At 39.6% G+C, this 10,644-nt stretch overlaps 1 protein-coding gene across 1 annotated transcript in view; it reads right to left on the bottom strand.

Annotated features, from left to right (window-relative positions):
* Nucleotides 1-340: 340 nt before the first annotated feature.
* Nucleotides 341-10,644, bottom strand: part of st3gal3a (ST3 beta-galactoside alpha-2,3-sialyltransferase 3a) — a 46,387-nt gene continuing 36,083 nt past the window's right edge. Inside the window, exons 9-11 of the mRNA XM_030132462.1 lie at nt 5,577-5,723; nt 5,078-5,224; nt 341-2,260 (exon numbers count right to left, since the gene is read on the bottom strand). Of these exons, the coding sequence (XP_029988322.1) occupies nt 2,156-2,260; nt 5,078-5,224; nt 5,577-5,723 (399 nt within the window). The 3' untranslated portion in view covers nt 341-2,155. The remainder of the gene's footprint in view (nt 2,261-5,077; nt 5,225-5,576; nt 5,724-10,644) is intronic.

Genomic DNA, 10,644 nt, shown 5'->3' with positions numbered 1-10,644 from the left:
GTTTTAAAATAGTATCAGGTTTAGCGACTGAATTCGTTCATTTGACTGAACATAACTTCTGGACACCAGTTGCCTTCAAAGTGAATGTAATACTTTACTTCTACGTCTATATGCGTTATGTACAAGCAAAATAAATCTACAGATGCCTTCTAAGTCAGGGGTTCGGCCAAGATTTTAGGACACATCGATAAAGATCTGAGATGAAGTTTAGGTCTGTGTGAAATGTCGTGGAAAGAACTTCATACCTCTATCAATCAGCTGTCATGCTCATTTGATCGTACACTTGAAATTCTCTGTTATGTCTCTGAAAAAGTAGAAAAACACAGACAAGGTGAAAATCTTCATTCTTATCATCTTTATTCATCTTTTTCAGGATAATGTTCTTGTGCACAGCCTACAATAAATATATGATGAGTACTTTGGCTTGAGCGTCTGACCGAGGCCAGTGCGTATAAAGCAACACAAACGCATATACAGACTTCACGATACGTTGATATTGGTAGATAACTTGTGATAGAATCATAAAGCTCAGTCACTGTGATTGTGTTTGACAATAACACTGATGTGTGAGGGCCTGAGAGAGCAGCCTCTGGCAGGGCTGACCGACGAGATCCAGGGGAATGTTTTGGTCTTATCTGACCCACAAATAATTCAAGAGCTGTTCTTGTTAAATAGTACAAAATATTAAATAGATACGAGTTTTAGAATCATTCTGTATAACACGACGCTATCGGTGTGGAGCTTTAACTTAAGCACAAAATTAATCACCCAGGACCTAAAATACATTTTTAATTGCTAATGATTCAACAGGATTAAACTTAGACCTGGGCCCTGTCCTTCAAATACAATTTAATATTTGGGTTCCTACACATTTTCTACTCTTTATTTCCAGGTTTTTTGGACCATATTCAACATCTGAGTAAAGAAATACACATATTTACATATTATGTAAATAAATGGCTTTGATATCCACATGTTAACATGCACAGTGTATTATATTCTGACTATGAATCTGATATTTGTCATGTAATTACCACAAAATTGCAGCTATGATACTGTAAGTCAGACCAATAGACCAAAGCCTGAATGACTTTCTAGGCATAGAGGCCACTTTATATAGACATTTATGCTCAGTTCACATCTCACCATTTGTCTCATGATGCTTTTGATGACATTGAGGTCACTCAGGTCTGTCCTCATGCAGCCCTGAATGTTTTGGCTGCCACATCCACACATGAAGTGTCTACTTTAGAAAAATGGAACAGGGATAATGGTCTGGAACCACAAATACTTCATCTGTGTAGGAACCCTGTGAACATATTGTGAACATTGAGTCTGCAGAAAAAAACAATTGCAACGCTTTCTATTAGAATGACGTCCACATATATGCTCCATATTCTTTTTTTGTTCTCTTCTTATACACACAACCTGGGGTAAAACCAGTCATTTCCACCTTTATCATCCTGTTACTCCATGTCTTACATCATATCGTGTCTGTTATTGTGCTAAAAGGGCCCGGTTCTAAGTGAAACACTGCAGTGTGGCAAAGAGAAGCAGCTCGGTTTCATGTATGAGATACAAAAACAGAAACAGCTGTGAGTGACAGGTGCGTGGAGTAAGTCAACATTCCAAACTAAACAATCAGTGAATGAACGGAGCCGCTTGTGTTTGAAAGAGGAATAAGAAAAAAATCATGTGGAGATATACAGATCCAGTATATGACTTGTTTGATGCAGATTACATTCAGATGAGCTGAAGGACACTTCAGGAGGTACTGTTGGCACAGGCTCATTTTTTCACCATCCTCCTCCTCTTCCTCCTCTGCCTGTAGCAGCTCTGAACAGACTGTGCCTGCTCCAGGTGCTGGTTTCATGTCCGACATGGCTGGCGTACCCATGAGCCAGGGCACTAAATCCCCATGGAGATATGCACTAACCTGCAACTAGGACAAGCTAAATACTGTGAAACGATGCATGTTGCAATGCATTCTGGGGCAGTGTGTCCTGCTCATTCAGACAGCCACTGTGCAGCGTGGACACCCACTGCTCTGTGGGAAAAAGGTCCACAGGACCTGGCTCTTCCCTCCTGCCCTCCGTCAGGTGCTGAGCATCTGGAGGGCAGCTCAGCGCCGTAGGCTGGGAGCCTATGAGGCCTGTCAACATCCGGCTCCGCAGATCCCATTGGTCCAGTCCTGGATCACACCAGCCTTCACCAACTTCATCAGGAACTCCTTCTCTTTAGATATGTTGTGAGTCCAGGACTGCAGAGGACAACAGATGATCAATAGGATGTCTCTGAGGTTCACTCATTTTCAAAAGAACCCATGAGTTCCCCAAACATGTGAATGATCACCTTTTGTTTGGTCCTTTAAATGTAAATCTTGTTACATGTGATGACAGTCACTACACCTAGGTCATTAAATAAAAGGCCTTCGCTATGATTTTTGCATTATTGCTCGATTCCCCTGGAGTAAATATGTATCCATCCATCCTCCAAACCCCTCACTCCATTTCAGAATTTTTGTAGTAACGGGGACGAAATGGCCACGCCTCCCTGTATCCACTGACCACAGAGGGAGGTAGACAGGTGTTGTTCAGGGTAATGGATAAAGAACTACTACAAAAGACCTCAGAGAAACTGATGGATATTATATTTCTACTGAAGTTAGTTACAGTACTAGCCAATGACATGCAAGAGCTGGTAACCAAGAGATGAGTGATTGGAAATGGGAAGCTGACCATTCATTGAACCAATGTAGCATCTCCTGCATTTACATTAGATGGACAGGATTTAACCCTCACTTTTCAGAGGACTTCGGTGTTTGGGTTTTGTCACCTTATCTAATGCCGCGTTTCCACTACGTGGAACCGGCTCAACTCGACTTGGCTCGACTCGGGTACCAGGTCCTATTCCTGGAGACCGTTTCCATTACATGATACGACTGACTTTATAGTACCTGGTCGTCATAACAATGTGGCACGTTACTTCTGTGTTGTCTGCTCAGACGGTTGCTGATAAACTCGCTCATTGTGTGTTGTCTCATCAAGCTCATGTTGAATTTTTACGTCTGAACCTCCTCGACAAACCATGGTGTAGTTTTGTGGCCTGTCATCATGTGGATTAACCTACCGCTATATTTACTGTCAACTTCCGCATCTGTTTTTTGTAAAACGGCAGGTCACAGAGATGACTCTCTGACCAATCAGTGGTCTGCAGTGTTTACACATCACATTTTATTATCTGGTCCCCAGTCCTGGAACCTCGGCGGAGGTGATACCAAAAAACTAGTACTGGGTACCAGATTCCAGGTCCTTTTTCATTATGGAAACGCAAAAAGACCGAGTCGAGTTGAGCTGATACCACGTAGTGGAAACGCGGCATAAGTTTTTTTAGGATCTCGCCCCCTAAATGAGGCAAAACATTATTTATACCAGAACTGTGTACAAAAATGGAAAAGCTAGAGAGAACAACAATAAAGAAAAAGCTCCAAAGAAAAATCCTCTTTTCACGTGAATTTGGCTGAAAATGGCTTGAGGGCCATGTCCAAGCCTCATAACAATAGGGACAACCCTAGACATATTATTAGAAGTGGATGGTGGTTCCTAAAATAGAGTCTGTTCTTTCAATACTTGGTCACTGAAACATTTGCTTAAAAATGTCCCTTTTCCATATAATATCTGCTTTTATTGGCTACTGGTTTGGCTGGTCACTAGCTTCTGGTTTGAGGAACTAGCATTTTGTTTGTCTAAATACATATTTTCCATTTAGTGGTTTGTGTCCAGTATGTTAAAGCAGAGAAACCCAGAGCATTATGATTATCTTTCTAATATACACGAGAGTAAAGTTAGCGAAGGGAAGTTGGTGACGATGCACCAGAAAATACAATAAATATTATCTCTTTTGGTAGTGAAAAAAACCCCAAAATAGACTAATTTACTCAAACACCAAATTTTGAAAGTTAAACGGTGAAATTATTTGCCAACACCTTTAAAAAAGTAGTTGGAGAAAAAGTGATGCATTGGCTAGCATCACCTGTCACCAAAAATCTCATGAGGACAGTAATAACCACAATGAGCATTTCTTGTTCTGTGTCAATTATACATGAGAGGGGGCGGAGCTAAGCAGCTGTGTTCCTCTTTACACTGAAACACAAGTCACCTCAGCAGATGAAAATAAGATGAAGAGGATTGCATGTCTGTCTCAATAACCTGAGCTAAGAGTGATTTATGAGCAGGCTGCACACTGTGTACATGATAAGTGGATGAATGTGCTGCTCTCACAGACCACGACCCCAAACACTTCAATACTTGACATTTCATACACATCCCAGTCAACCACAAAGCATGGTGGGTAAATTCCTCATAGATTTCTGTGAGACATTTTAAATAATAGAAAGGTCACAGTAAACTGTCCCTGTTGTGGACAGTTAGAATGTTAACAGAGTTGGGGGTTGTGATTATTGTGTGGGTGTTATCATTCATTAAGTGTTAAATATGGGGGAAATACTTGAATCTGTTGTTGGAGTGGATGAATCACTAAGTTAAACAACAGCCTAAATTCACATCTGAGAGTTTGTGATCTCACACTAAATTCAGACATCTAATGTCTCAGCAATCAGGAGGAAAAGGTTCATCCAAATAAAGTTCAATAAAAACTGAAAATATCACAGTAGCTACACAGTTCATCTTTAAGACCATGGTTCGGTCTGGTTTGTTGATGTGATGTCAACATTTACTCCAAGTGAGTTTCAAAGGTGTCAATTGTGCCCCCTATAAAATGACAATCATACAAAATCCCAGAATAGGTTGACCTTTGTCAGCCGACTCTCCTCTTGACAAGGGTCAACATTTGCGAGAATGAGGCCCTTCTCTGGAAGTTATTTCTATCGTTCAAATACACATACATCAACATGATAAACTACAGTATCTTTTTCAGTACAAATAATAATTACTCTGTTCCAGAAAGAAGACTAGACTGACTAGACTGGTTTAATAAACACAGACATCCATGTGTAATATCTTGTAATTGAGCGTTTCATCACCTATCATGGTCGCATATCAAACCCAGCCTTAGTTACCTCTCTGATGGCTGACATTCTGATCTTCTCATAGTAGTGCAAAGGGGCATGGGGGGTACTCATATTGTAACCAAAGCCAGCCACTGCCACTTCATCACAGTTATGAAGGGCCATCGTTATGGCCACTGTCCCCAGGGTTGGAATATTCTGAAAAGCAGACATTAATATGAGCAGGTAACTGAGCTGGGACCTGTACAGTAGAACATGTAGGGTATGTGGTATGTGCAGATTACAGATGTATGGTTCTCTTTCTAACAGCCTAATGGTAACACTGTTTGTTTTCGGACTCTGAAGGTGCTTTGCTCCCTCCAGCATCTGCTGTGTGTTCACAGAGTGTTCATAATGCAAACAGACAGACAGGGCAGTAGAACTACCAGAGATCAGTCCTGGCCATTAACTTACTGCTGTGTGTGTGTGAAACAGCTCACTGTTCCTGCTGACTCTCTGCCATGAACCGAACAGAAATGACTGCTGGGAAAAACAATAACAGGTCACTCACCCCTCTGCCCATCTGTCCATTGTTGCGAGGTAAGCCAATCAGCTTGAAGGAGGCCTCCTGGATGAAATAGGGGTTTAGGATGCGGATGTCGCTGGGCTCCCTGGGAACATGCTTTGCCACCGACTTCCAGAAACCATCGGTGCTACGCTGAGAGACAAAAGAGAGGGAGATCAGTAAACATCATCATCATCTTTACGAAATAAATGGCATTCTTGATGATATGATTGCTGTTAAATATTAAGGCATTTTCACAAATTGCTTTTGACAAAACACACTTGTAGTGTGTTTTAATAGTAAAATTACATAGAGCTGAATAACCAAGTAAATTTGATGAGATTGCATATTAAAACATGCCATATTTCCATAGTGCCTTTTCCTTATAGTACTAAGCAGCAAATTCTTGGGGTCTCACTCAATCCTGTTGATACCTGTCCTTATGTATAATTAAGGTTGAGCGACAGGTGAGTGTTGTCACAGGTGGTAAGCTGCACTTTCGTTTTAAATATAAGTAGGGTTCATTGATACATTAATTTTATTAATTAATTTTCTGTAGGTGCTTAATCCTATGATGGGTTGCAGGGGGCTGGAGGTGAAGGTGGGATACACCCTAGACATGTCACCAGTTCATCACAGTACATGGAAGGTGATATTATTAAGGAAGATGAAGTGTTGAAGTGTTTCAATCTACTGTGCAGTTCTGTCCTCGTTAAAATTTGTGTTGTTGTGAACATGTGCAGATAAAAAAAAGATAGTTAGAAACCTGATTTGCTGACCTGCTGAAATGTACTGTCTGAGATCCCTTTACCCAGTGATGGAAAACAGACCTTTTGTTTACATGCCATTCAAAATGAGTTCACTAAAGAAAGTATAGAGAGCATAACGCAATCACTAACTGCACATAAATGCACAGTTTGCTCATTTTTAAATACACATACATTTTATTGCTTGCTGATATATTTATAATGTTCAATGTTTCAAAGGAAGCACTAATATGAACAACAGAAATATTAATACATCCTTTACTGACATCACATGCAAAGTGGTAGACAGTGGAAAATATGATGGTACCTAAGCAGCCCAATGAAAGCAATACCCTGAGCTGGTGAAGGGAGGTCAACACCATTAAAACACTGATGAAAAACAAGAGGAGCAAACAGAGCCGGCCAGAGGAGGAAGCCCCTGTATCAGTATACCTGGGGCCATTACACTAATTACCAGCATCCCTGATGGCCCTTTATGAACAGTTACTGGGATACCTGCTTCTGAGTTTGCTCAGGTAAGTTGAAGTGAGAAGCAGGGAGAAACCAAACAGCAATGCTATATGAGCTATTAGCTCATTAGCGTAGCGCTGTTTCTCTGCTCCATGTTAAACCTGAAACTCGTTACTCAAAGACTATTGACTACTGGAATAGAGCATTTTGCTGCTCTATCTGAGCTAGGAACTCAACACCTCCACTCCATTGACGGCGCTGGGACGACACAACAGGCTGTGGAAAACCCATCCACAACCAGCAGACAGGATCAAGTGACAAGCAATGTTTATGTAACTGTATCACTGAATATATTTACATTGAAGTTAATACACTTTCATAATACTTCTACTTCAAAATATAAACCCCCCCCCCACAAAATTATCATTTGAGTGTCTAGAAAAAAAAATAATTCTAATGTTACAGAAATGGTAAAAAAAAAAAAAAAAAAAAAGCACTGTCATTGCTTTCCTTGCTGCGAAGTTCTATAGTCTGAAGTCTCAGAGGAATGACTTTAAGGTTTTTGTCCACATGAAAAAAGGAGAAATTCTGTCACAAAGACATTTTAATGTCTACAATAAAAAATGGACAAAACACAGTAAATACAGTAAACACTGTTAATATGATGTATGAAACAACGTGAGAAAATCTAAGAAAATACATAAGAGGAAAAACTTAGACACTATAGAAATCAAGTTGAAAATGTGTGCAATTGCCTCTAATTTGTGGGATAGTGGACAATGGACACTTCTATTCCTTTACTACAAACACAGTCTTGGTGCTGCTTCTGTGCTTGTTCAACCTGCAATTCTTCAAAGAAACAGTTTTAAGTAAAATTCATTTTGGAATTCTACTGTTACTGGGTCATAGAATATAATTGGAATTTTTATGTAGTTGAAGTTCAATTCATGGTAGTGCTTATTTATAAAAATAATCTTAAATTTTTGCAGATGTTATAGTGCAAACAGATATTAAGTCTCCTTTACAGACCCCTGCTGCTACAAACACCCAAACTAAAGCTACACTCATTTGTCTTTTAAATCCCTATCACAAAGTTTAGATTTATCTGGTCGGTCACCATAGTCCCACCCCCTGACATAAACAGTTCTTGGTTATAGACCAACAAGGTGACGGCGCCACACTAGAACCCATTTAACTGGCTCAGAGCCTATTTTTGGCAGTCGAAACACAAATAATTGGATTGAGATCAGCCACAGGTTAAGGAACTACCCAAGTGGAAATGAGACCAGCCCTTTATCTGAAGAAACTCCATTAACTTTAAGGGATCTCCTCCTAGTCCTTGTCAGCACTCAGTGGCCGCCTTACTAATTGTCCTGTCTTGTAATCAGCCTGCTGTTGGCACACTTGCCCAGTCATAACACGCACACAGACACATACAGACTGTGTGTGTGTTCAGTACCTGGTATGCTGTCTGCACTCCCCTGCTCTAGGTAAGGAACCTGATCCGCTGTCCTCAAGTGTTGTAAACGAGGCCGGCCTCATCAGCTTCAAAGTCCTTTAACACCTTTACTGTTCCTACAACCGGCCTGTGTGGCAGTGTCAAATGTTACACCTGTTCTGCCTTCGCACTGCCGCACACAATCTACCACTGGTGTATTACTGTTCACTGCACAAAGGAGATGAGTTTAATGACTGCAATGACTTAGTCTTTATTGAACAGTATGAACAGTATGAACAAGACAAAGCTTTTAAGTCAAAGGAATTGGGATATTATGCAAAATACAACATGCATAAACTTTGAATAGTTCCTAACTCCATCCACAGTGACTGAACATTACAGGAACTAATTAAAAGTTAAAAATGGCAAAGCATGAATGAGTAGAGTTATTTGTGAGGCAAAGCTCTTTGATGCTTAGCTCAAGTATGGCAATGAAAATAATTTCAGTTTATTGGATTTAGAAGTAGGTCACTGTCAATGTGTAAAACAAAAAATAGATATGAAAGGTAAAACAGCCCTTGCATTGTCTTGTAATAATTTGACAATAATATGCCACAGCTCATGCGCGACTGAAGATGTGAATATCAACAATAGTTAAACTCCAAGTGTCAAAAAAGCATTATAATTAAATTAAATTAACTTAAGCTTCTTGTTAAGATTATTTTAAGTATTCTTGAACAGCTTTTTTTTTTAATAGATTTTATTCATCACTGTTTGTACATAATTTGCTCACCTCTATTTTACCTCTAGAATCAAACTCAACATATTCAGAGATAAAATACAGGCTGAACTGACAAACTACAGGTAGGAGCCCGTTGGTCTCAGGAGACTGGACAACAAAGAGCAGTGTGACAGAGACCACCCTGGTGATGTCCACCTCCTCCTGAGCTCTGGCTTCCTGTTTCTTCAGCTCTGCAGCAGAATGACAGCTGCAGTGACAGAGATAAGTGTCATAGTCCCCCCCATCCCCAAACTCATCGCCTCAGGCTGGGAGGTGCAAAGACACTTCCCTATGTTAGACACAAGTATTTCAGTATTAAGGGTTAAAACTGCCGAAGGACTTGCTGAAACAGCTTTAGGAAAAGTGTCTATTTTTGGAACTTTGTGAAACAACTACACCATCTGATTAGTGAATTCTCAGGTGTCGGCAGTAGAAACAATAGGGTTTCTCCTTCACGTGCTCCTCCTTGGATGTCGTTAAGAGACAGATTGTATTCAAGTGTGACCTCTTATCTCCCATTTGTATGAGGTTTAAAAAGGTTAGACTATGGGTATATTCATATCGGCCTCATTTGATCCAGACTAGAGGTACAAAGCTGGTCTTCGACCTGACCCAAGCAGGTGGACCCATGGTGAAGTTCATGTAGTGTGGAAATACTTTTGGATAGTCTGAACCAAGGTCATAATAGTTTTGGATTTTTCATTATAGTTTAGTTTTATTCATTTATTTTAATTTAGTTATCTAATTCAGTTAGTGTTAATCAGTTTTTAGAGCAGGTTTGGTAGTTTTTTTTATTTTTCCTTTTTTTTCTAAATGCTTAGTTTTAGTTTTATCATGTCTTTTATCTTCCTCATTGTCGTATTCAAATAAATCCCATACAGGACTCTGCTGCTTTCTCCCAACTTTAGTCTCCATGTTACCAGGTAGAGTGGGGATGAGAAGCCCACTCTAAACGACGAGTGACGAGAAGTGATGGACTATGAAAAGCTGTATGGTGCCACCAGGTAAAACTGCTCAAGCGAAACAAATCAATTTCATATCAATCTGACATTAACAAAGACGAAAATGAAGGGAATTTTATACAGAATTTTTTATACGTTTTAGTTAGTTTTGTAAGCACACAATACAGTTTCAGTTAGTTGTCATGTTTTCTTTTAATTATAGTTTTTTTTTATTTCAGTTAACGAAAATATTTTTTCAATTCTAGTTTTCATCATTTCGTTAGTTTTCGTTAATGACAATAACCTTGGTCTGAACTACTGGACAGATTGCAGGAAGTTATGCAAGGCTACTGCTATGCAAAACAAAAGAGGACTAGAAAAAGTTAAAAATTAAGCACATTAACACAATGCCAATATCAGACGTATGACTGTTTCTAAAGGTAAATGCTGCATATGAAGATGATGATGGCAAGAGTTATACAAGGTAGGTGTCAAAACACTGCATACAAACTGATTGTTGATTTGTTCGTAGTTCAGTTGGACCAACACCAAAATGGATAAATCCAAACACACATTACTGAGCGTTAATGTGTTATTAATGTTGATATAGAATGACATACAAGCTACATGAATTCCAATATGCTTTTTCAGACAAAAGATGCATTGCCAACAATTATATCTGAGCCAGATTTTGACC

This window comes from Sphaeramia orbicularis, chromosome 4, assembly GCF_902148855.1.
Source record: "Sphaeramia orbicularis chromosome 4, fSphaOr1.1, whole genome shotgun sequence".
NCBI lineage: Eukaryota > Metazoa > Chordata > Actinopteri > Kurtiformes > Apogonidae > Sphaeramia > Sphaeramia orbicularis.
Note: the sequence above shows the minus strand (reverse complement) of the source record. Positions and strands in the feature narration are given on the sequence as shown.